The sequence below is a fragment of the Petaurus breviceps genome, unplaced genomic scaffold, assembly GCF_028583685.1.
Source record: "Petaurus breviceps papuanus isolate PSGF00001 unplaced genomic scaffold, PetGlider_PUasm1.0 76, whole genome shotgun sequence".
Lineage (NCBI taxonomy): Eukaryota > Metazoa > Chordata > Mammalia > Diprotodontia > Petauridae > Petaurus > Petaurus breviceps.
This window is the reverse complement of record NW_027186473.1, coordinates 13,814,626-13,842,332: the sequence shown is the minus strand read 5'-3', so window position 1 is coordinate 13,842,332 and position 27,707 is coordinate 13,814,626. Positions and strand designations below refer to the sequence as shown.

General features: G+C 38.2%; 2 protein-coding genes across 2 annotated transcripts in view; both read right to left on the bottom strand.

Annotated features, from left to right (window-relative positions):
* The window catches only part of SRP72 (signal recognition particle 72), a 105,277-nt gene that overhangs the window by 30,397 nt on the left and 47,173 nt on the right, over positions 1-27,707 (bottom strand). The window contains exons 2-4 of the mRNA XM_069105283.1: positions 6,649-6,790; positions 2,558-2,678; positions 748-871 (exon numbers count right to left, since the gene is read on the bottom strand). Of these exons, the coding sequence (XP_068961384.1) occupies positions 748-871; positions 2,558-2,678; positions 6,649-6,766 (363 nt within the window). The 5' untranslated portion in view covers positions 6,767-6,790. The remainder of the gene's footprint in view (positions 1-747; positions 872-2,557; positions 2,679-6,648; positions 6,791-27,707) is intronic.
* Positions 26,173-27,426, bottom strand: LOC138174897 (HAUS augmin-like complex subunit 7). Its single transcript, XM_069105089.1, is given in 1 exon segment — positions 26,173-27,426. A coding segment is annotated over 1 exon segment (1,254 nt).

Below are 27,707 nucleotides of genomic sequence, written 5' to 3'. Positions count from 1 at the left end.
CCAAAAGTTTGATTCCACACTTCCCTTTCCATCCCCCCACTGAGTTTTTCATCATAACAGCTTTTTCATCATTAATTTCCCTGAAGTGTTCAATATACATATAACTCATACATACACATACAACACACTATTCAGCTATTTTTGAATATCTGAAGTAGGTCCGCTAGATCTGTCCTAGCTGAGGATGAATGCACTTAACCAAATCTCAAAGAGCAGACTTGGTAGCCTATTCCTTAGGACTTCAGAGTAGGACAGGGTTCTTATTCCTGGTCCCTGCTAAAGAGAGAAGCAGGATCATTCTCAAGGATCAACAACAGATAGTTTTTTTTTCTCCTTTCTTTTTTTTTTATTTCTGATTTACATCATTCGTTTCTGCCAGATTTTGAGTTACAAATTTTCTCCCCATTTTTCCCCTACCCACCACCCCAAAATAGCAGTCCCACAGGATATCCCCTCCACCAATCTGCTCTCTCCCATATTTTCTCCCATACCCCTTTCAACTTTTCCAGTGGATCTCTATGCCTCAGTGCCTGTATATCTTATTTCCCAATTACATGTAAAATAGTATTAATAATAGTATATATATGTATATATATATATATATATATATACACACATATATATTTGAATATTTGATTTTAAAACTTTGAATTCCAGATTCATTCCCTTCCTTCCTTGTCACCCACCCTTACTGGGAAGACAAGCAGTTCAGTATAGGAACAACAGATAGTTTAAAATAGTAATTACCACTTGTCCATAAAGTTCCTTTAGTTTGTCTGTCTGATGGCTGGCACTTTCTATTGTTTTCAAGGCATTCTCAATACGATTCAGCCTGTATTCACAGTATGCCTTCTCAAAGGAAACAGAATCACTGCAAGAGCAACAAATCAGCACATGATTAGGGAAAACAGTGAAATGACATCTAACCTCTTAAGACCCTCCTGTGCTATCTGAAACAAGTGAGTTCTTATTAGATGGTACCCTTGCTTAATTTTCATAAATGAAATGTACCAAATTTTTTTTGCTCCAAAGATAATCAAAACAATTATTTATGGCATATTTTAAGAGTTTTTTAATTATTAAAAACCTTGTAAATCTTTCCTAACCAGTTCAAAAAGTCAAAACTCAATCACTAGCAAAAAAAAAAGGATATGTTAAGAGAACAAGGAGCATTTATTTAAGCAATAAATTAAGTACACAAAACTTAGAGAAATACTATCAATCATGTGTAGTCTTCTTAACATGACATGAGAAAGAGCTTTCCAACATAAATTTTAAGGAAAAACAAACTTTTCTTTAGGTAAAAGGCAATATAATGTTTCTTTGTTTTAACTTCTACCACTTAAAAATATAATATCATGGATTTTGAGCTACAAGGAACTCCAAAGACCATTCAGTCCACCCCCCACCATTTTACAATGAGAATGATGCCAGAGAGGTTAAAGGACTTCCCTAAGGTCTTACAACTAGGAAGGTATAAACCTTAGATTCATGTCCAGGCTCCCTCACTGCAACCCCAAGACTTGCTATTGTACCACATTACTTCTGATACCATTTTCATTTCAGCTAACCAAAACTTCCTACACAAATTTATTTCATATTTAGCACAGTGAAATAACAGTATCCCTTTAAAGATTACATGGACTTGGTATGTGTTATTACTTATAAATATAAATGTTTATTTGTAGATACAGATAAGCCCAATACCCCAAATTCCATATGACTTGAACACCTTTGGGATTGTCTAGTGTGCTGGCTTGGGAGGAGGAAAAGATAAGAAAAACTATGGTTCACAGAGATCATGGAAATCACCTGAACAGTTTGGCATAGTACTGAAAGCAGTAATTTCCATCATTCAGTGTGAGAGATCTCAATATATACTTTGTCTAAACTGGTACCTAAATGTTAGCATGTTTTTCTCCGTAACTTATTTTGTCCCTTGCACTTTTCTTCAAGAACCAGTGCAGTCTAGTGGATAGGAAGTTGTCCTGGGAATTAGAAAAGGCATCTCTGAAACACATTAGCTGTGTGACTAAATGTCCCAAAGCACCCTCTAAGATGCTAATTCACAGAAGAGTTGTAAAATTGGTCAAGGGAATCTCCTTCCCTACCATGAGTTTATTGTACTGATGAAATTATAAATCAATTCTAGAGGACAGTTAACCCCAAACTTCTTAATCCCAAATGTCCTTTTCATCATTCCATATATGCCCCATATCAACCCACCAAAAAACAAAGTCAAAAGAAAAAGAGAGAGAGAGAGAGAAAAATCCACTTTATCTTCTTCACAGTATTTTAAAGGTAAGCAAAGAGGTTGGAATATAGGAGGTAAAAGAGGTAAAATTAATTTGTTCACACAGTTTTTGTTAAGGCTGTCAAAAGTAATGCAGATTTTTTGGAATTCTGACCCCTCTCCACTTTCAGAAGCACCATCAGGGAAAAGAAATAAACCATACCACAAATTAATGAAATTGGAAAGCAATCTACAAAAGTACTTCTACTTGAAACAACAGATGGTTTGCTCAGAACTTCCAATATCACAAGTTTAATTACTTACCCAGTCAACACTTTGGTGTGAGAATTGATGACACTCAAGGCTTCCTTGAAATTACCGTTTTGGATAAGGCACACCACTTTACAATGCAGAGCAGTTATATCATCTTTATTGATCTGTAATACTAAATAAAGATAATATTTTCAGCTCTGTATCTTTTGTGCTTTTTCCTTCCTGACACACAGGGCCCTTTCTATATTCACTTCCCTTGCCCCCTCCCCTTCAGCAGGGAGTAATTCAACACAGTCAGTGAAAAAGTTACTTTTCTTCAATTTTTAATTTGTAAAGAATAAAAATACAAATTTATACATCAGGTTTTCCTCAAGACATCAAAATTCGATACTTTTCATGGGTCAAAAACAAAAAAAGTTTACAAGAATATATGCAATCAAAAGGTAAAACTGTTCTAATAATTCTCAAACCTTTTCATCTTGGGACCCACGTCTTGCTAGGCACACTTGGACCAAACAAGTATACACCTGTACCCAAAAACAACAACAGCAACAACCCCACAATTCATAACTCATCTTGCTAGTAATTTCACCAAAAAGCCATTCAGGGCCTTCCTTTCATTCTATTTACATTCATTCTGAGAAAAGATAACCTGAAAGAAAAAGGCCCAGATGGATAGATTCATAACAAGAGTATAATATTACTATGACTCAAAAGTTTCACAAGTTTTACAGAACAAATCCTTTTATTAAGGGGATTTGTTCTATGAAGTTTGGATTCAGTCAAAAGGCCACACTTGAGGACCTAAAGGATCAAATGTGGCTTCCAGCTGCAGGTTCCCCACCCCTGAGAAGAGAATCACACAGACTTGCAACAGAATGGTTGTTCACCTAGAGAGATCCTTTTAGTTTTAATACTTCAGTCTAAGGACCACTGTAATTTTCATTGGTCAGGCTAGATGGATAATTTCCTGTGATGCAAAACTTTTATAAAACATTGCATGAATGACCAATCTTGGCTTCAGAGGGACAATGATAAAACAGTTCCCTCCTCTTGGGTGAACTGTAGTGAACTATGGATACAAAAGACTGCATACAAACTTAGACTAGTTTTACTTAACAGGTTTTCTTTGTTATATGGAAAGGTTACAGATGCCAAAGTCACTGTGCAAAAATTTTAAAAAAGCATCAAAACTGCAACAAAAAACATTGCATTCATTTGCTTGATAGTTAATAGTTTCATGCTGACCCAAAATCAAATTCACATTAATTTAAACAAAATTAGTGATGCTAACAATGAAAATTAATGGTTACTTTTCTCATTGCTTGAAATAACTATAAGTGTTTTGCACACTCATAAATTTTCATCTTAATTTAGTAAGCAAAAACTGTTTAGACAAAATTACCATGCCAAAGAATTAAGACATTTACAAGCACCTAAAATGTGTAAGATAATGAAGATACAAAGACAAAAACAAAACAGTCTTTGCCCTAATGGAGATTACATTCTAAATGGAATATAATGTAGTTCTAAGTATATACATGCTAAATACTAGGTAATTTGAGGGCAGAGGGGTTTAACAGTTGTTATCAGTAAAGGCCTCAAGGAAATAGGGAATCTCTGGAAAAATTAAAGATTTTAATAGGTGGAAGTGAGAAGGGAATGAATTCCAGGCTTGTGGACAGATAAAATATTTAAGAACATTCTGTCATGCTGAAGAAAAAGCAAGGTGGCCAGTTGACAGACTTAAAAAATTGTATGAAGAGAGGCTAATATGTAAGTCTGGAAAGATCCTCTGAAGCCAGGTTGTGAAGTTCTTTGAATGCCAGAGAGGCATCTGTATTTGTTCCTAGAGGTTATAGGGAACCCCTATAGGTTACTAAGCAGGGGTATGATACTGTCAGACTGGTACTTTTAAGAATATCATTTTGGCGGCTGTGTGGAGGATTAAGGAGAGGAAATAACAATGTATATAGGTGTATGTGCCAGACACTGTACTGCAAATACTATCTCTTGTTCCTAACAACCCTGAGAGGTACATGCTGTTATTATTCTCATTTTACAGTTGAGGAAACTAAGGTATAGAGGCTAGGTAACTTGTCCAAGGTCACATAGCAAAGGCTGGATTTGTACTCAGGTCTTCCTGACTCCAAGCCCAGTGCTCTATCTGTTGCAAAACCCAGCTGCCCCAAATCAGGATAGAACTGAGAGGTGAGAGACTTGCTTGGAGATGAAGTAGAAAAACTATTTTTTTCAATTGTGTTGGACTCTTCATGACCCCATTTGGGTTTTTCTTGGCATGGAAAATTTAAAGAATGTTCTGAAGGTAAGGGGTAGTAAGGAATAGTAATATGAAGATGATTCCAGGGTTGCAAACCTAGGTGACTAGAAAGAAGGTGATGCCCCAGAGAGAAATAGAGAATTTCAGGATGACAGATTTAGGGCAGCATGAGGAAGATGAACATGAGTTTAAGATGTCTATAAGACACCTAGTTTATAGAAAATATGTCATGGAATACTCTTGTTGCTCTTGTGGTATTTTTTTTTTTTGCTTTTTTGGGGGGGGGAGTTAAGTAACTTGCCCAAGGTTACACAGCTAGTTTTGTGTGTGTTAAGTGTCTGAGGCCAGAACCGAACTCGGTTCCTCCTGACTCGGGTCCTCCTGACTCCGGGCACTTTACTCACTGGGCCACCTAGCCACCCCATCTTGTGGTATTATTAACATTCACACCTCCTTTGTTACCATTTATCATCACATCCAAAGTCCACAAACAGATGGCATTTTCTGTGAGGCTCAGGCACAACAGAAAGAAAAAATCACCCATGACATTAATGCTCACCCTACCATCTGTAACAAGGACTGCTCTATTCATCAGGTTAAAGGAAAAGAGGTATAGTGGAAAGAATACTGGATCTGCAGACAGAGAACATGACTTCAAATCTCAGCTTTACTACTTACTAACCTACAAGATCCTGGGCAAGACTTTATGACTAGATGGAAATTATTAAACATTAAGTTTAAAAAGGAATGGGAAGCTGGAATCTATGCTCTGTATAGTAAGGCTTTAAGTAGTAAACAGTTAAAATACTTTAATATATAACTAATATATAATATAAAGATATCTAAATTAAAATGTTAATACTTATTAGATAACTTTAATACTTAAATGATTACAAGTATTAGATATTACTAAAGATATTAAAAAGAAGTATATATCTCAAGTATTACAAAACTTTAATAATAAGGAGTACAATTTGAAACCACCAAGCCTGATTAGGGCAAATTAAAAATAAAGATAGCTCAGTTCTCGAATCTCTTTTATTCTCTAGGTAGGAGCTTCTACTCTGCCCTTCAAATCCTTCCAAAATGTACTGTACTTGTTTGCAAAATGCACATACGCCTGTCTCCCCAGCTGGACTACAAGCTCCTAAAAGCAGCCTGGCATAGTGGAAAAAGGCTGGATTGGGAATCTAAAGTCCTTCCTGTCAAGTGCATGAAACTGACAACCGTCTATATGTGAACTTCAGTTTTTTCTCCTGTGAAATGGGGTTAATAAAACTGTTCTAAAAGTGCTTCGTAAACCTCAAGACCTCCATAAAAAGAAACGATTGCATCGACGATCTGTAAATACCGAACCCGCAGTTTGTGGTCAACAGGCCGCTCCCCAACCCCCAAGTTCCTAGGGGTATTCATTCCCGGAGCAGGCAAAGCACAGAGAGGAAAGAGAAGGAGGGACCAGGTGAAAAGGCAGTTTCACCCGGGAAGGGAAGAGCTGCTGCGGGTCCTTTAAATGCCCCCTCCCCCGAGCTTCCTCGAGACCGGGTGAGGGAAGGGAGGCTAAGTACACGTGGCTTACAGCGGTTGAGGAACCCAACTCGGCCGGCCTGGGGCGGGGCGGTGCACTGAGGCCCGGCCCGGAGCCGGGACCAGGCCTGCTCCATGGCCACGAGCCACGGTGGCGCCGACACGCGCGGGCTGGCCGGCGGCTGGGGTCCCCCGGCCCGTCTCCCCCTTTCTCTTTCCCCTCCTCTGTCCGGCGCGTGCCGGAAAGAGGGGCCACATCTCCCCGAAGCGGCAGACGCCTCCCGGGGTCGGGGGCAGCTTGCGCCGCCACGGCGCCCGCGAAGGGCGCGGCACTCACTCTTGTCCACTGTCTTGAGGGCGCGCGTGAAGTCGCCGTTCTGGCCGTTACGATTCACTTCGCTCCAGAGGGCAGCAACCGACGCCCCCCCACCGCCGCCGCCACCGCCGCTCGCCATCTTGGAGAATACAGGGAGGTGGGCGGGGATGACTTCTGTCCCCGGAAACAGATTGCGTTGGGGACTTGGGAAGCGGTGGAAACAGGAAGTGACATTGAACCGTTGCTAATAGCAACCGGATTCTCGGCGTCTTCCCTAGAGGGGATCTCTCCTTCTTCTAAAGCTCCCAAAGACTTCGGTCTCAGGTGGCAAATATGGTAAGAGATTGGATCGCGTGGAACATCCATTACCTTTCCTATTTGAGCCCACCCCCAAACCATGCCCCACCCGGCTTGGCTTATGCAGCCCTCGGTGAGAAGCTGAGTCCGGACCGAGAGGGCCTGAGCCTCGGCCGCCCTTCTATTCCGGCCGATGCCGCTAGCATTGAGAGCTGGGGTGCTTTACCTCTTCTGTGGCAGTCTGGTGAAGCCTTCACAGAATCATATTTTAAATTTTATACAGTAAAATAGATAGGATTGCAAAGGAAATCAATGACGTTGACATAGCTATCAAAATATTTTTAAAACAGACCTCAGATTGAGAATTCCTGCTTTAAAAAAAAAAAACCTTTTGCTGTTGCAAAGGAAACTGAATATGATAGATAAAAATAGAGCAATCGAGTCAGCGACCCACTTTGTGCTCCGTCCTGTGATAGAGACTGTGGGCATGCTTTCAGTGGGACAGTAACCCAGCTTCCTCACGCTATGGGACCTGCCTCATTCTGCAATCAAAAAAAAAAATGCTTATAGATGTGAAACGAGATTAAAAGTAAAACCCAAAGGAAGGAAAGCAATAGCTGTCGCAAAAGAACGTGCAGCCTAAGTAGTATGTGTTCAAGGTTAGGCTTTGCCATCAGGCATACAGCCCAGTTACTTTGAAGAGTTGTGTTGTTGTTCTTAGTTGAACTTGTAATTTCATTAGTGTAGGGAACCCCGAGTAACGGAAACTTCACCAATATAGATTTGTGCCTGCTCTGCAGAGGCAAGACGAAACCAATTCTTCCTGATTCCAAAGACAGCTCTCTCGCCACTGTGAGAGACCATCTCTCTGGCTTTGGAGAGTGTGTGGAGGTTAAGTGCTGACTGGACCTGTAGGAGTATCTCAATTCAGTAAGTTTTGGGGTTTTTTATTTATTCTTTTAATTTATTTTTAGCGGCAGCTAGTAATATGACCTTCTTCCTAGGCTGCACGATTCACTGAGCAACTCCAAGGATTAGCATTTAGAGCTGACGAGACCCCAGTAGATAATCTAGGCTACCATCTTTTTTTTACAGAAGAGGAAGCTGACACAAAGAAGTTAAGAGATATGCCAAGTTATAGCAAGCAGACCTAGGAGTAGTCTTCTGATTACAAATCCAGTGCTTTTACATAAATAAATAAAATAAAATTACATAAACAAATAAAACAACTTTTTTTAAATCTGGTTTTATTGATTAATATCTGTGTGACTAGATACCTAATTCTAGCTATCTTATCCCTCCCAAGTTAAGAACCCAGGGTCCTAAAACATTGATTTGCCTTGTACCCAACAGCTAATTCTGAATATAGGAGCATAGGTTTGTGGTCAAGGTAGAAGTGGTGGTTTGACCTGTCTGGCACTTATTGATTGTCAAGGAACCCTACGGTTTCAGCTAGGTTTGTTTACCTATAACAAAAATAATATTTAAGGAAGATTAATGTACAGGTTAAATTAGATGAAAAAATACAGGAAATTAAATTTAAAAGGCTGGTGTGGTAAAAAAAAAAAAATGAGATAATCAAGGTCTGATCTAGAGTGTTGCCCATGAAAATGGAGAGGATTGGAACTTCTGGCCAAGGTGACTGAATTGAGTGAGGCAAGCTCTCTAGCCCTTCTTTCCCCCTCCCCCATATGTGTGACCTACTTCCTGACAGAGTGAAGATGGACCCAAGAGACAAACGTTTTTTACACCTCTACTGTGTGGATTTGTCTTGTTTGGCTATGCTTATTTGTTTCAAGGGTTTGTTTGTTTTTTAAATTGAATTGAAGAGGTTTTGGGTGGGATAATGAACATAGCAATACTGATTCTCCCCCAAAAAGAGGACCATTAAAAAAAAAATTTTTAAATACACAGAAAAGACCTGAAGAAAGCACAAATGAGCAGGACAGATTTGAAAATAACCTGTAGAATTTATTATATACTTTTTTTATTTAAAGCAAGCTAGCTTTTGACAGAATACAACACCCATTCCTATTAAAAACACTAGGAAGCATAGGAATAGAGTCTTCCTTAAAGTGATAAGTAGCATCTATATAAAATCATCAGAAAACATTATATGTAATGGGGTTAAGCTAGAAACATCCTAATAAGATCGTGGGTGAAACAAGGATGTCCATTATCACCATTGTTATTCAGTATTGTACTAGAAATGTTAGTTTTAACAATAAGAGAAGAAAAAGAAATTGAAGAAATTAGAATAGTCAAAAAAGAAACAAAGCTATCACTCTTTGCAGATGATATGATGATATACTTAGGGAGTCAAGTAAAAAACTACTAGAAATAATAAACAACTTTAGCAGAATTGCAGGATATAAAATAAACCCACATAAATCATCAGCATTTCTATTTTATTTCTATTTTCTATTCTATATTAATAACAAAGCCCAGCAGCAAAATAGAGAAAGAGAAATTTGATTTAAAGTTACTGTAGACATCATTTGAGAGTCTACTTACTAAAACAAACCCAGGAACTATAAGAACACAATTAGAAAACACTTTTCACACCAAGTCAGATCTAAATAATTGGAAAAATATCAGTTGCTCATGGGTAGGCTGAGCTAATATAATAAAAATGACAATTCTCCCTAAATTAATTTACTTATTCAATGTCATAACAATCAAACTAATCAAAAATATTTTATAGAGCTAGGAAAAATAATAACAAAATTCATCTAGAAGAGCAAAAACTCCAGAATATCAAGGGAATTAATGAAAAGAAATAGGAAGGTGACCAAGCCATACCAGATATCAAATTGTATTATAAAAGCAGTAGTCATCAAAAACTACTTGGTACTGGCTAAAAAAATAGATCAATGGAATAGGGTAGGTACACAAGACACAGTAGTTAATTACTACAGTAATCTACTGTTTGTAAACCCAAAGACTCCAGCTTCTGGGATAAGAACTAACTGACAGAAACTTCTGGAGAAATTGGAAATAGTGTGGCAGAAACTAGGCATAGACCAACATCTTACTATACCAAGATAAAGTCAAAATTGGTAAATGATTTAGATATAAAGACTGATACTCTCAGTAAATTGGGAGATCGAGGAATAGTTTACCTGTCAAATTTATGGAGAATGGAAGAATTTATGACTGAGCAAGAGATAGAGAACATTATGAAATGCAAAATGGATGATTTTGATTATGTTAAATTGAAAAGTTTTTTGCCTAAACAAAACCAATGCAACCAAAATTAAAAGGGAAGCAGAAAATTGGGAAACAATTTTTACAACCAGTGTCTTTGATAAAGGCATAATTTCTAAAATATATAGAGAACTAAGTAAAATTCATAAGAATATAAATCATTCACCAATTGATAAATGGTCAAAGGATATGAACAAGCAGTTTTCAAAATCATATGAAAAAAATTCTCTAAATCACTATTGATTAGAGAAATGCAAATCAAAACAACTCTGAGGTACCACATCACACCTATCAGATTGGCTAACTTGACAAGACAGAAAAATTATAAATGCTGGAGAAGATATGGGAAAATTGGAACACTAATGCATTATTGGTGGAGTTGTGAACCTATCCAACCATTCTAGAGAACAATTTGTAACTATGCCTAAAGAGCTATAAAATTATGCATACCCTTTGACCCAGCAATGCTACTTCTTAATCTGTATCACAAAGAGACCATTAAAAAGGGGAAAGGACCCACATGTACAAAAATATTTATAGCAGCTCTTTTTGTGGTGACCAAGATTTGGAAATTGAGGGATGCCCATCAAGTGGGGAATGACCGAGCAAGTTGTGGTATATGAATGTAGTGGAATACTGTTGTGCTATAAGAAATGATAGGGGCGGCTAGGTGGCTCAGTGAATAGAGCACCAGCCCTGGAGTCAGGAGGACCTGAGTTCAGATCCGGCCTCAGACACTAAACAATTACCAGACGTGTGACCTTGGGCAAATCACTTAACCCCAATTGCTCTCCAGAATTCAAAAAACAACAACAAAAAAAAGAAATGATGAACAGGTGGACTTCAGAAAATCTGGAAAGACTTACATTGATACTAAGTGAAGTGATAGACTTTGCTCTTCTCAGCAGTGCAAGGATCTAAGACTATTCCAAAAGACTCACGATAGGAAAATGCTGTCCACATTGAGAGAAAGAACTATGGAGTCCGAAAGTAGAGCATACTATTTGCTCTCTTTTTTTTTTGTTTCTTTCTAAGGGTTCCTCCCATTCTTTACAACATGACTGATGTGAAAATATGTTTAAAATGAATATATATGTCGAGCCTATATCAATTTGCATTTTATCTTGGGGAGGGGGAGGAGAGAGAAGAGAAGGGAAGAACATTTAGAACTCAGAATCTTAGGGAAGTAAATGTTGAAAATTATTTTTTTTTAAAAGCAAGTAATTTGAGACATTCACTGCTACATATAAAATCCTATTTTTGTGTTCTGCTCTGTGTACACATATATGAAAATGCCCTCTTTTGGTATTTAAGTTAAATATTGAAAACATTTTAAGAGAATGACAGGGAAATAGTAATCAATTCAATTCAGCAAGTTTTTGTTAAATGACCATTATGTAGGCACTATTATAGGTGCCAGGGGATGAGGATTGAGAGAAGACATTAAATTTGGCAATTAAGCGATCATTGGTAACTTTGAAAAGAGCAGTTTCAAATTAAGGGACAAGATAGATCACAAGCCAGGTTGCAGAAAAAGTGTTGAGGAATGAGTAGATGTAATAGTAATGGAATTTGAAGATCCCCTTGTATTGGTAAGCTAACAGGTACTTAGCACTTAGTTCCAAGCTCACAATTGTGTCAGGTATTAAGACCCAGAACTTGTGAATCCCACAGTGGGATGGACTTCCTGATGTAACAGGAAGGGTCTGGAACAGGGAGGAGCTAATACCTTATATAAAGAAAATCCCAGGGGTGGCTAGGTGGTGCAGTGAGTAAAGCGCCAGCCCCCTGAGTCGGAGGACCCAAGTTCAGTTCTGGCCTCAGACACTTAACACCCACACCCACACACACAAAACTAGCTGTGTAACTTTGTGCAAGTGACTTAACCCCAATTGCCCTCCAAAAGGCAAAAAAAAAAAAAAATAGCCCAAGCTAGAGAGCCAGAACTTCTTGGAGTAAGTATTGTGGAGGCTGAGGAAGAGAGGCCCAGGCTGGAGAAAGTGATTTTTATTTTAAGAACAGAACTTATGGTGGTGGAGTTTCTTCTGAGAGCCAGCTGGAGCTTTTGCTGAGACTTTTCTTTTGGAAACTTCTGCTGAGACTTTTCTTCTGGGAACTTCTGCTGAGAGCTTCTGAGAACCAGGCTGAAGAGCTACCAACTTCTTCTGAGAGCTACTGAGAACTTCTGAGGGCCAGCCAGAGCTACTGAGGACTGAGGAAACATGACTGTGGTGCCAGTACTTTGTCTGTTTTGGGCCTATGTTGATTTCACAGGAAGAAAGTGAATTGATGAGGTTGCTGGCAATGTCCTTGAATGTTATTGTGGCTTTGTTAAGCTTTGTCCTCCGAGGAACAGAAATTGTGAAGGACTTGAGGTGGAATAGACACCGCTTCAATATGGAACAGGAACTGCATGGAGAGCTGGACAAGGAACTGGGAGCTGTCTGCCTTTGAACTCAGGTGGCAGTTGGTTAGATTCAGGCAGGAGCTGGGACCATGGAAGCTGAGAACCTGTCTCCAGTCAAGATGAAAAGACTCTCCTTGGGTATTTAATACTGACCTATGAGATTGTAACTTATTTGTGACCTAGAGGTAGATGGCCTTTGTACTTTCCACTACCCCTTAAGAGGATACTTAGTAGTGACTGATGACATTATAATTTAATTGTGACCTAGGGGTGGAGGACTTTGACTTCTGTACTTTGTGTCAAGTAAGGAGACTTGCTTCCTTAAGGGTGATTGAATTAAGGATTTACTAAATGAAGGACTTACTAAATGAATGTTAAAACTTTTTTGCTTAAAACTATGTGACCACTTTGGTGAAAACTGTGTGGTCATTTTGGTGATAAGTTCTGAATGCTGTACTTTGTTTTCTGTGAATGTTTTGTCTTAGTTTGTTACTGAATAAATAGGGAGTTCACTATACTGTGTAATCAGAACCTTGAAAACTGTTCACAGCAGCAGTCCTCTGGAAACCTGCTCATGCTTGGCTTTACAGTAGAGGAAATGAAGACAGTGTAGGCAATTTCTTCTAAGAGTTTAACTTGGAAAGAGAGACAGGAGACATTTGGTTGTATTCGTATGCATCAGGAAATGATGAAAGACGGAGAGAGTATACAAAAAATTTTGGAGATAGGAAGTTTCAGATAGGAGGTGATACCCAATTTGAGCCTTGAATGAAACTGAGGATTCTGAGTTATAGGTGCTACATTCCAGGCATATGGAACAGCCTGATAAAAAGTAGGAGATAGAATGCTATGTGGGAACCAAGTAGGCAGGTTTGACTAGTATGCAATGTGTGAAAAGGGGTAATGTAAAATTAGCCTGGAAAGGCAGACTGGAGTCAGACTATAAAGGGCTTTTAATACTGAAGTGAAGACATAAACAACAATAAAGGACCTGACTCTGAGTCCCAGAGAGTCGTGACACAATGCCCAGGATCCTGTGATTTACTGAACTATCCTAAATGGGATCCTAATAAAGGGAAAAGCTAAGATTCATTCTTCCATACTGACGCTCAATACTTCTGTGATAACCAAAAAACCTCTGTTTTTTGCCTCATAGCTCTCAGTTTCAGCTAGCTAGCTATGCTTTGGACATGCCTTCTCCTCTGGCTGCTTAATATCCCAGCCCTGCCCTTTTCTGGAAACTTCCCCACCATATACTGGAAATATCCCTGCCCCATGCCAAGATCTCCCTACCAATCCCTAGCACCTCCTTGCCTGTGACATTAGAAATAGGAAATCAGGGGCAGCTAGGTGGCGCAGTGAGTAGAGTGCCAGCCCAGAGTCAGGAGGACCCTGAGTTCGGATCTGGCCTCAGACACTTAACACACACACACACACACACACACACACACACACACACACACACACATCCTAGCTGTGTGACCTTGGGCAAGTTACTTAACCCCAATTGCCCTCCAAAAAGCAAGAAAAAAAAAAGAAATAGGAAATCAATTAGATACTCATGAATAAGAACCTGCCCCCATGGAAGAGATGGGATCCCAGCTGTCTCACCCATGGACTAGGAGGACCTTCAAAGAGCTGGTGAAGTTATTTATGCCAAGTCTGGAGTCAACCTCTCTGATGGATTGTCACTGACCCCTCATTCTCTCCTACTAGTGTCTGAAAATCATCATAGCCCAAGTTCTAACAACTTCCCTGTTTCTATTCTTGATTGCTCCTCCTACCCCTGGTTTCTACTATTAGGTCTTGAGACTTACCTCTGTGTGAATTAAAATGCACCAAAATAAAGGACTGTTGTTTTACTTATTACTGGCCTATTTTACTCTTTTTTGTGAAAACTTCCTTTAAAACCTTAAACTACTGTTATAGACCAGGACAGAAAGATTGCACTTTTGTAGTGCTATAAGTTCTTCTGCAACAATCCTTTATTTATTACACATATCATTTTATCATATATTATACATTGTGTGTGTGTATAATCATTCATTTATTTTACAAATCAGATTGGCAAGCCTTTATTGTTACTGTTGCCATCCTCCGCTCCTGGAAAGCATTGTGGATCCTTCTGACCACTGTTAATGTCTTCTGATAGTGGCAATTATTGTGAGACCTTGCCACTTCCACAGTCCTTCACTCTACTGCTTCCCATTGTGTGGATCTTCTCAAGAAGATGGTGCTAGTTACCTATTCTCCAGGTAGCAACATCTCTTCAGCATCAGGATTATGGATGAATTAACTTGGAGCCTCAGTTTATATCATTTGTTGGCAATTCTTCATCAGTTAAATGTTGGAGCAGATAGCCTCTGAGGTCCCTTCTTTCTCTAAAAGTCTGTGAGTCTGCAAATCTGGAGAGGTTCATTACTGGTAAGTTGACCACTTGATGAATGATTTGGCCATGGCAATCCATGAAACAAAAATTTAAATGACCTTCAGTCCTTCTTCTGGTCCTGCAACGAAGGTGATCAAAAAAGAAGATAGGCATATTATATTGACAAATCAAGGGATAATAGGTGGATAGCCCATTGGTATCCTCAAAATATTATGAGAAATAGTAGGTGGATTCCCTGTGTTAGACTTATGGGAGAACTTGGCCAACAGCCACAACCAGTGGGCAGGCATGGATGGGTGTGGATCTGCATTGTTGGAGGGAATATCCAAATTTATGAGATCACATGTTTCTGAGCATGTAGATGACTCCCAAATTTATATCTATATGTGTGTATATACATATATGCATATGTATATATGTGTGTATGTGTATATATCCTGATCTCCATTTCCATATTTCTACCACCTGACAAGACATCTCCCCCTGGATGATGCATTGGCATCTCAAACTCAACACGTTCAAAACAGAACTCATTGTCTTCCAACTCCCTACCTATCTTCCATCTCCATACCTCCTCCAGACTTCTATTTTTGTCGAGGATTCCATACTCCTGGTCACTCAGATTGCAATGTCAAGTCCTCTTTGCTCTTCATTCCCTCTTACCCCCATATTCAAGCAATTGCTATGTCCTTCATACTACTCACACTCCATTTTCTCCAAACACACAGCTTCTACCTCAGTTAAAGCCTTTATTACATTTCACCTAGACTATTATAATAGCCTCCTAATTGGTCTTCCTGTCTCTAGTATCTCCCTTCTCTAATCCATCCTCGCACAGATACCAAACTGATATTCTTAAAACAGATATGACCATATCTCTTCCCTATTCAGAAATCATTACTGGCTTCCCATTGTCTCCAGGACAAAATACAAAACCCTTAGCTTTGTATTTAAAATCTCATGCAGTCTAGTTCCTACCATGTTTCCATGTGCATCTCATACTCTTATGTGAAGCCAAAGGGCATTCAGATCCCTGAGAAGCCATATGCCAAGAACTATTCCCATTCCCCACCCTTGGCTGAAGAAGAACCTTATGAATCCAGGGGACCAGAGGATTTGAACATCCTTGTCAACAACATTCTAGTATTGTCCCAGAAAAGCTAATACCATTTTGGGAGCTGAGGACAAACTAGCCACAATGAGAAAAGGCAGCTCTGAGACACTACAAAGAACTAAGCAGAAAAAATTATACCACATCTAAAAGGAATGTTTTGAGGACTCCAACAAAAGGACTTCCAGGAGTTATAAGTTAACTGCTTTGCCATATGTGCTTTATAAGCCTGAGCTTATTTTCGCCTGTATATGTGCTAGTTGGCACATAAACGATATTACACAGACTTTTGGGAAGAATGTTTTGCACAAACTGTTATAGCATAGTAGTAAAATGCCCCTTTCTAAAAGTTAATTATCTAATTGATGTCATCTGATAATCTTGGAAAAGCACACTGGTGGGTGCTCCTGAGCACTAGAAAAGGCACTCCCTAATCCCTCCTGGTCCCCTAGAGCCCTGAGAGGATGTAGTAACCATACTCTACAGCCTACCAATGCAATCATTTGGGATAATCACTTCAGCATGTACTGCACTAGTTTTAATTTTAGTTCACTAGTTCATCTATATATTGTCCTCTACTCTTGAATCCCTCGACCCTTTGTCATATAGATTTGTCATGCCCATCCTCAAACCTGGGTCACCCCCACCACCTGTCCCAGCTTCTACTCCTGTGATGCTTAATCCTGCTGACAGAAGTAAGGGAGGGGAGACCAGCTCAGCTGTATATTGGTCTAACCATTCTGGAAAACAATTTAAAATTTAGGAAAATCAATAAATTGTGAGGCCAGGTGTTATAGTAGATAAAGTACTGGACTTAGAAGTCAGGAACACTTACTAGCTATATGATCAGAAAAAAAGGAAGGAGGGAAGGAAGGAAAGATAGAAGACAGAAATAAGGCATAAGTGCTTATATCGTGTCTAATATGTATTGGACATGATGCTAAGCATTTTTTTTAAATAATGTCTCTTTTGATCCTCATAACAATTCTGGAAGGTGGGGAAATAAATTAACCAACAACTCAGTCTAGTTTAATATCTGAGCTTATAGTCCTTGGAGTTGACCTTTATAAAACATTGTTGTTTGTCCTTTATTCTCCAAGAGGACCATGACGTCAGGAAGGTGATGCTATGACATGTAAATGAATTGGATTTAAGTGAGAAAGGGCTATGCAAAGTTGCTAGCCTGGCTTTCTTCTCCAGAGCCATCTGGGTCAAGTGGTGAGATATATAGATCAGGATAACTGGAGATGGCCCTGGGTACAGTGGGAGACCTTAGCCTTTTTAAGCTAACAGGTCTCAGTTTGACTGAGGCAGCACATATTTGGTGATTAAGGCTAGGTAAGAAAAGAGACTTCGAATGGCCTCATTACCTAGTCAAAAACAATCAGACTGGGAGGGAAAGACCCTCAGGGTCTCTGGCCAAAACAAAAATAATTGTTTTCATTCACTCTGAGCCAATCAGAGCCCAAACAGTGACCAAATGGGGCTTGGCTTGGGACCTATTGTTGGCCAATCAATGAGAGCTAGAGTGATTTGGGTTTAATGTGTGGTCCTTAAGAAAAGAAAGTTTCAGTAATCAAAATTACATTCCTTGGGACAGAGCACCCACAGGAAAGGGTATGATACCCTATGTGGACTGAGGGAAAAGAAAAAAAAGGAAGAAAGAGGAAAGAAGGAAGGAAAGAAGTTGTGTTGCCCAACTGGCCAGTTCCAGTTGGGTCCCCAGTGGGGTAGCTCTTGTTTGTACTCACAGACGTTGTTGTTTGTCCTTCATTCTTGTAAAGGACCATCACATCAGGGGAGTGATGCCATGACATGCAAGTGAATTGGATTTAAGTGAGGGAAGGCTGTGCAAAGTTACCAGCCTCACTTTTTCCTCCAGACCATCTGGTGCAGTGGTGAGATGTAGATCAGGATGACTGGAGATGGGACTGGATGAAGAGGAACATATGTCTGTGAGGAAGAATCCAGACTGACTAAAACAAGGACCATCTTTACTATTTCTAGAGCCATTGCCATTTTCAGAATATGCCTCATGCATGGGTGCCCTAGTATTTAAAGAAGTTGTCAGCCCCACCTATTCTAAATCTATGAAAGTAATAAAGCTGTTTAGTGAACAGACTTTGGCCAAGGTAAAAGGAACTACTGGTATCTTTCTTACAACACTTATTTTGTTTTCAAGAGAAAACTCCATTTCTTTGGACTTTATAGCACTGAACATCAAGATTTTAATGTATAATAAAGCTAACTAAAAAAAAACCTAGGTGGAAAAGTACCCCCCCCAAAAAAGGGGAACAATATCATCTATTTAAAAAAAAGTAAGTATTAGACCAATCTGCCTTCCTCAGTGATTGAAATCAGAAAGATATTCTCTTAATAGGAATGCATTCTTCCTAAATTAATGATTATGGTGACAAAAGAATTTCTACATGCTGGAATCAAATCACACTGAATTAGAATTGGATCATTGAGTACACTTTAGTCCTTAAACATTTATTTTGGCTCTAATAGTTATATAAATTTTTTTCTGTTGTATTCTCAAAGAATTTATAAATGCAAAAGATGTTTGCTAATTTTCTAATTAGCAAAAATTTTAATAATCAAAAAGTCTTCAATAAATGAGCATCTTCTAGTTTATTAATGGAAAAATTAAAACAAAATGAAAGAGCAACACATAAGACTCAGAATGCCTAGAAAGATAAAGGAGGTCAGAAAGTAAAGAGGGGCTACAGAGACATAAACTGGGTTCCTTGGAGAGAGACCTATCCAGACAAGCAGACCCTTCAGAGAACCATAGTTGTACAGAGAGGGCATTATGCAGGGACATCTCTTCCTGCTGGCCCACCACCAACTGAGGGGCACACCTGACCTATATTTAAATTTCTGTGATACATATAGAGGTAAGTAATGAGGAGTTCTATAGGGTATGGGCCAGCCAGCAGGTGAGTGGAAGGGCAGTGTTGTTCATTCCTAAATCAAACCGAGTTCCCCGATAAGGTCAAGAATCTGGTTTGAATTGAAAGTTGTGTAAGTTGGAGCAGAGAACAATGAGTCACAGAACCACAATGATGAAAAGCAAATCCAGACCTTGTTTTTAAAAAAATGTCTTTATTGATTCTTTTTTTATTATCAAAGGAATTCCCAGTATGCCTCCCATTCCTCACAGAGCTATTCCATATAACAAATAGCCTTTTTAAAGAAAAAGGAAAAATAATCAGCACAATCAATTAATATATTAAAAAAGTCTGAAAGGATGTGCAAAGTGATACCTGTGGACCTCCCACCACCATGAAAGGGTGGGTTGACAGTATCCTCTTTGGACTGGAGTCATGCTTTATGTTTTGTTAATCTAAAAGTTTAGTTAAAGGCGACAAACAGGCTAGGTGATATACAGTTATAGCACTTATTCCCTTAAAGCTAGCAGATACATGTACATGAAGCCAGAGCCAGAACCTAAGTTCTGACTGCCTGAACAAAAGCATGAGAAAGCTTAAATACATTTTAGAACCATCCCAACTCAGGGTGGCTGTGTCACTCAAATTTATGATCTCCATATGTTTATGCCATGAGAAAGGAAGTTTCTTGGTTGTAAATACAAATTGGCAAGACAACAAAGTAGGGTCCATTTGGAATTTATGATCTTAGGATGTCTCTGTTTTCCTCCCATATGGAGTCTGTCTCCAAGATAAAAGAAATCCTACTCTTCAGCCTTCTCTGGTCTTTGGAGTTGCTAACACAGGAAAAGGCATTTTTAAAGCAAAGCAAAGCAGTCTGTTTGATTAGTTCAGACTTTGGTCAAAAATGATATTTAATCATAATTTAATATATAATTTCAGAATATTTGCTTTTGGTTTTTGTTTGTGTAATTCTTTCCTTTTACATTGGTATGGTCACATGACTTCAGTCTATCAGTTTATATAGTACTTTCTGTTCTTCTCTATATTTGTCACATACATCATTTGATACATAACAGTACTATTCTATTACACTCATGTGCCACAATTTGTTGAGCCATTCCCCAATTGGTGGACATCTGCTTTGACTGACCTTGACTTTTAATAGCATTATGAAACCTATGTACCGTGGGGAGTTGCATTCTTTAGTGAAAAGAAGTTTTCTCTTTGCTTAGGGAGATAGCTCTCATTCTTAGGGTGGCAATAGAAATCTTAAGTGACCATATATATCCTTGGAGATATTTGGCTGGGTCCTGGTTGATTCTGTGAACAGAGTGCTTCTCATTTGCAGAGAGACCACACCTGAAGCAATACTATACATTAGAATCATTAGAGGTTCCCAAATTTATTTGGCCTATTGCCCCTTTAAAAAAAAATACCCCCCTGGAAATCTACTTTCTTTAACCCTTTAATGGTTTTTTTTAATTTGCATCATTTCAAAAAATATATAAATTTTTTTTTAAAAGACCTGTCTTCAGGCTTGACCATTGATAGGTTATAATTTGCATTTTGTGTGTTTATCACTACAATTTTTAATGTTACACAACAGATGGAACATCTACTAACAGTTTTTATATTTTTTCTTCTTATGCTTCCACCACCTCTTATTTTTATTCAATACCTACCCTCCAATTGCACCTGAGGATGGGGCAGCTAGGTGGCACAGTGAAGAGAGGACTGGCCCTGGAGTCAGGAGCACCTGAGTTCAAATCCGGCCTGAGACGCTTAACACAAAACTAGCTGTGTGACCTTGGGCAAGTCACTTAACCCCAATTGCCCTACCTTACCCCCTCCACAAAAAAAGAAATTCTGCTTCCCTGGATTGCTCCAGCATCCTGCAGGGGGTGGTACTGTCCATTTTGGGAACCTAGATGAACCACATAAAACACTCAGGAAGGTATAGACTCTCCAAAGAGGAAAGAGAGTTGACGACTTTAGGCTTATAGATGACCCTGTTGTGGTTTTGGTGTTTTGTTTTGTTTATTTGGTTTTTTTAATCAGCCTGAGTGTCTATATGGGATGCTGAGAACCCTTTTCTTTTTTTGTAGAGATGCTCCTATTTACTAGAGAAAACCTGAGTGGGAGAATGAATCAAAAAGTTTGATTACTGAAAAATCCTCAGATTTTTCTTATAAACCCAGAAGTATTTTCCTGCAGCAGTATTACAGATTACATTTCCTTGGTTCTACCAATATTTCAATCTTCTATACTTGAGCTTTTAGAAGTTTACTGAGAAAACTAAAGCTAAGTTCCTTAAATTCAGCAACCCAAAACTCCATTTGTAACCAAATTTTTAAACCTTTAAGATGTAAATCAAGTTCACAAATTTGTAATTAATGTTTAATATAATTCTGTGATTCTCTAATGTAATAGGACTAAAGAGCCTATGTCACATTAGGAATCCCTCCATCCTCACATTCTGACACTTTGGCACTAGGTCTTCTTGGTCCTCCTTCCCCCTTAGTGCTTTTCCAATGAGGAGACTCTTGGATAAAATCTGTACCTAAGCTTCTTAAACTTTTTTCCACTTGTGACTCCTTTTTGGTCTAGAAATTTTTATGTGACCCCAAGTATATAGATATAGAAAATAGATATAAGAAATCAAACATATACTGATAATAAATCATAAAGAAATGTATTTTAAAACAATTCTTTGTATACATATAATTTTACCATTTATTAAAGATGAAAGCAAGTTTGCATACTAATGAAATGGATGTACAGTTTATTTTTACATAAAGAATTAAATTTTGGCAGAATACTTGATACTGTAGGACACAGAGCATTTTCAACATTTTTTCAGAGTTGATTGATATTTTGATACTATAATCATTAATGCTGAGAATGGCCATTTCAGAAATTGTTGGAAATTCTGTCCTAATCCCAAACCAAAATTCATTTAATGATTTTTTAGGAAACTCAAGTTTTAAACCTGTGTTCCTTGATAACTCGGAAAATTTTTCTTTTCTTTTCTTTTTTGCTTTTTGGAGGGCAATTGGGGTTAAGTAACTTGCCCAAGGTTACACAGCTAGTTTTTTTGTGTGGGGGTGTTAAGTGTCTGAGGCTGGAACCAAACTTGGGTCCTCCTGACTCCAAGGCTGAGGCCAGCGCTTTACTCACTGCACCACCTAGCCGCCCCCTCAACAAATTTTTCTTGAACTTTAATGGGCAGATAACTGAGGTTTTTTATTTCCATTGTATATGGTTTATGAACCCAACTTAGTTTTTTAGAATCAAAATTTGAAGGGAAGTATTTCTGAAAATGTATCTCCAGATACTTCAGATGATCAGTTATAACTCTTACAGTTAAATCTTTGGGAAGGTTATTTCTAATTATAAAATTATCTGTAGCTGTGAACATTTCTAAAGGACCATTTTCCACTCTATTCCTCCATATGTTAACATTTTTAGTAAAACTTTCAATTTTATCATTTAACATAAGTGGTACAATTTTTTCCTTGAAGTGACATGTTTAAGTCCTTGAGTTTTTTTTTTTTAAAAGATCCAACAAATAACAGATTTGAAAGCCATAAGTCATTATGGAAAAATAACAAAATCATATTTCTGCTCAGTCAAAAATATAACTATGTCATCTTTCAATTTTAAAAATGTGTTTAAATTTCATCCTCTTGAAAGCCACCTTACCTCTGCATGTAGTAATAAGCTTTTGTAATGTCTTTCCAAAGGTTTGAAAACAAGTGACTGTTAGGTACACATCTTGTAATGAAGTTGATGATTTTGAGAGTATCATAAAGCACAACATCTAAGTCTGGTAACATTTTTTTGGCTATGAGTGCTTCCTGACAGATCATGCAGTATGTAAAAGTGATATGTTCATTGACAACAGTTATAACTTTTTTTTTTTAAGCAATTGGGGTTAAGTAACTTGCTCAAGGTTACATAGCCAGTTATTTCTGGGTGTGGTGCTAAGTATCTGAGCCAGGATTCGATCCCCAGGTTAACCCGACACTGGGGCTGGTGCACTTAATAGCCGAGCCACCTGGCCGCCCCTAGCAGTTATAACTTTTGCTACAAATCCAACATGCTCACTCATCATTGCTCTAGCACTTTGTATACAAACTCCAATGCAGTTTTTCCACTGTAAACATTTATTTATGAAAAATTCATTGACTTTAAGATATATATCTTTCCCTCTTGTGTGCCCTTCCAAAGGACAACAAAACAATAATTCCTCATTTATACTTCCTTCATAAACATGTTATGTTATCTTACATAAAGCAACAACTGTACCATATTACAAATATTAGTTGTTTCATCTAATTGAATTGGCAACTTTGAGCTGCCCTTAAACCTGGTAATAAACTGCTGGAATTGGTCATTCCTAATTTCAGAAATTCTTTAAGAAACAGTATCATTAGATAAAGGAATTGTATGAATTTCATCCCCATACTTTTTTCTCATGAACTATTTCTGACATTTTAATAACAGCAGGTAACATGAGATTTTCTATCACATAGGGCTTTTTAGTTTTTGCAATTAAATAAGTTTCATAAGATGCAAGTAAATACTTTTCATTGACAGTAATAAACTTCTCAAAACATTATTTTTCTTTATCTGAAGATTTTAAAAGCCATGCAAAATATCCCTTTGGTTTATTATAGAATGTTTCATGCTTGGTATTAAGATGTCATTTTAGTTTGACAGGTTTCATGCTCTCTGCAGCCAAAACTTCATTATAAATTAAGCAAAGAGGCTTTTCCACACCATCATCATTATTAGAAGTAAATCCATGTTGCAAAAACAATTTAACATATTTTCTTTTTCCTATCAATTTAGGTGTACCACAACCTGGTAGTGAAGACTCTGCCACAGTCATCAGTATTGTTACCTCTTTATCTAAATTTAGTCACTTATCCATAAATGAAAAATATTTTTCTCCTAAAATATAAATATTGATAATTTCTCAAATAAATACTAGCTTTAGTTTATGAAATTACATGTGTGCTTAATTTAAAACATTTACATTCACATTTACATACACATCCAGCAGTGAGGGTGGAGAAATATTATTAAAGGGCTTTTGTCTTTTCTTGCTGTAATTAAACATTTATGTTTTTGTAAAAGGAGATAACAGCAATTTTTTAAATTAAACATTCTAACACAATACAAACCAAAGATACTAATTTGATACTTAACATGCTGAAGAATGATGGTAGGAAAATGTTAAAAGTCTTTATTTTCTGTAATTAAACTATTATGTTTCTGTAAGAGCAGAAAACTTTATATGTACAATAAAAGCACTGCAGTTCATAACATATGATAGTCTCAAATCTGAACCAGAGTGTTTCTGGCAGCATTCATTGGCCTTGCATGGTGTGATGGCATTCACAGTGCAAAGTGCATATGTTGTATGTTTAGAACCAAGGCTTCAGTGAAGTCGCACAATGCCACACAAGCAAGCCCTGACAGAAAAACCTCTGATTAATTGTTGGTCATTGTATGTTCAGGAACCTTAGTATTGCCAAATTTTTCATGACCCCCACATTCAGTTACACAACCCCATATGGAGTTGTGACCCACAGTTAAAAAGTGCTTATCTATAACACTGATGTATAGAATTGGTTATGGAATAATTAGGGGGCACAGTGGACAGAATGCCAGGTCTGGAGTCAACAAAGACTCATCTTCCTGAGTTCAAATCCAGCTTCAGACACCTACTAGCTGTGTGACTCTGGGCAGGTCACTTAACCCTGTTTGCCTCAATTTTCTCATCTGTAAAATGAACTGGAGAAGGAAATGGCAAACCACTCCAATATCTTTGCCAAGAAAACCTCAAATGGGGTCACAGAATTGGACACGACTGAACAGCAAGGAGAAATAGAATTGGTTAAGGCTCTATAGTTAGTCACCAGAATTAGAATTGTTCCATGAAGAAAATACTTAGAGAAGTTTACATTCAAATTCATTTTTTTGGAGGGGGTAAGGTAGGGCAATTGGGGTTAAGTGACTTGCCCAAGGTCACACAGTTAAGTTATAAGTGTTTGAGGCTGGATTTGAATTCAGGTCCTCCTGACTCCAGGGCTGGTGCTCTATTCTCTGTGCCACCTAGTTGCCCCTACATTCAAATTCTAAACAGGATTTAGGATAAAAGTTCCTAGTTGTGACACTTTATTATGTTATGATTAGCAATTTTTCCTCCCTAGTAGTAAGTTAGAGTTAAAGGCCACATAGGCAAAAAATTTCTTTTTCCCTGGTATATTCCCTGTTTACCTTATCACCATATACCTCAGCCCTATACCTTTCAGTTCTTATCCTCTGGAACTTCTGTTCTACTGTTAACAAATTGCCCATATTAGACCTCTTCCTATGACTTTCCTTCCATCTTGCATTCATAGAAACCTGGATTGTTCCCTGAAACCAATGATTCTATTTTTCCTCAAGGAGTTCAGTGCCATCCTCAGGCTTCTCTTTACCAACCATTGACCTCTCTCAAACATCCTGGGCCTCCCAGTTCACCAGCTTCCTGAACTCCAAAGGTCCAAACCTTCGCTCTACCCCAGCCACATACTAAGATGGTCATATCTTTGGTCTTACCATCACCTACAACTATTCATCCTCCTTGATACAAAACTCCCACAGTCCTTACTCAGATCATAATCTCTTATATTCCATCTCTTATTTTCTTACTCCTACACTCCTACTAAACCTTTTTCCCCCCACATCAGGAAGCCCCATTAAGATTTTGATGAATTGTAGAGGGCCAGCTCTGAAGAGTCCAATATCTGTTAAGGCTTAGGAAAGATGCAGAAGGAAGACATAGATAGATAAATAGATAGATAGATAGATAGATAGATAGATAGATAGATAGATAGATAGATAGAGATATATAGATAGATATTTTTTGGAGGAATAGACAATAAAGCTAGGAAGAAAAGATAAGAAATAATGCAGACTACAAGACAAGTAAATGTTAAATTGTTTTTGTAATACACATCATCAAAAAGCCACCAGTAAGGCAAAGAGGAAAGCAGATTGCCAAAACTCTAGTTTTCCCAACACTAGCCTCTTATTCTTTTGAGAAAGAGGTATTGGTTAACAACACTTGATCTTCTTCCATTAATAACAGCTTATAAAATTTGCCACATTCCTGAAGGCTTCAACGAATCCTTTTCTTCCAACCGGGGCAGTAGCTGAGCCCTAATTACTAGTGAATGGTCCCTTAACTTTCACTTTTATGTTGATTGGCTTTGGGTAAAGGATTTTTGAAGAGCTTGTGTTTTTGTCTCAGGTCTTCCATTTTTGAGGACAAAGTCATCATGTAATCATCTCTACCCAAATAGACTTTCTCTAGTTGCTGTCTTTCTACTATTTCCTCTACTTTCTTGGAGGTTTTAATGACTTCTCTGACAGCTTTCAGCTCTTGGCTATAAAGAGTCAGAATCTCACACACAGACTGAAATAACAGGCCACACTGGTTGATGTTAAGTGATGAGGACTTACTATCTTTCCTCCATTCAGTTTCATAGACATGGATAAAGGCAGTGATCAGCTGGTGGAAATCTGAGAGGCTCAGATGGAAAGTTTGGCCCATGTTGCAACTGCCTTTGTTGGGCATTTTCCCTTGGAGGGCTGGAAATTCTTTGAGCTCCTTAAGCATTTCAGTGAGCTCATTCAGTTTCTTAGAAAGTTCTTTCACCTTGCTCTCCCTTGACTTCAGATTTTCTTTTGTCTTCAAGTAGCATTCAATGTCCAATGGCAAAGGGTTCAGTTTGGGGTCTAGGATCTCCTGGAGATGTGAACTGAACAACTTATGTATCAGTTTCTCATTTTCCTTCACTAAGTTGTTGAAGTTCTCTACATTTGAGAAGTTGGTATATCTAGGACCCAAACCTCTGACCAGATCCAGTAACTGTTTAAAGAAATAGAGCTGCCTTTTCACATTGCCATAACCCTTAATGAGATTCTGGTCATTTGGGCCACACAACATCAGTTCATGACCTATTTTCACCAGCTCTAGTATTTTCTCTTCAGCTTGGGGATCCTGAAAAGTGGCAAAAAATTCCTCTGAGGGAGGATACAGCCTTCCAAACAGCCATTTCAGAATAGTCAAACGGTAAATTGAAGGGCTGCATAGCAACTGTTTGATTGTTTTCAGTTCAGTGATATAAAGACCTTCAAGGAAGGGACATTTTATGTCCATAAGCTTCTTGAACACATCCAGAACCTCCAAAGTAAGGTAAGGATCCTCCTCCTCTTCATCCTTTTCTAATTCCTCTACTTCCTCTCCCCACTTCTCTTCTACTATCTTTTTTTCTTCTCCCTCTTCTTTCTTCTCTTCCTTTTTCCTGTTTATTTGCCAGGCAATCACTCTCTCACCACTACTGCCCCAGCTGTATGGCCAGGACTCTGCCATCTTTCTGGACTTCCTACCCTGCCTAATCTAGGATTCTACTGGCAGGACCAGCGTTTTCATTGGTTGAAGTGAATACTCATTGTGACCAAGTCACTCTACCCCTCCCTACTTTCCCATTCTATCTTCGTGCTCTGGAATAATTTTCTTCCCTTTACAATCTTCACAAGAGTTAAACAGATTTTTACCCTTAGCTTGAAACCTGTTCCCTAAGTTCTGCCACCTCTCATGCCTTTACAAACACCAATTCTGTGATGTTACATGTTGAAGACCGTCATCCAACCGTGTTTTCTCGACCCACTACAAATTCATGTTATTTCATATTAGAGCTCTAACCGGGCCTT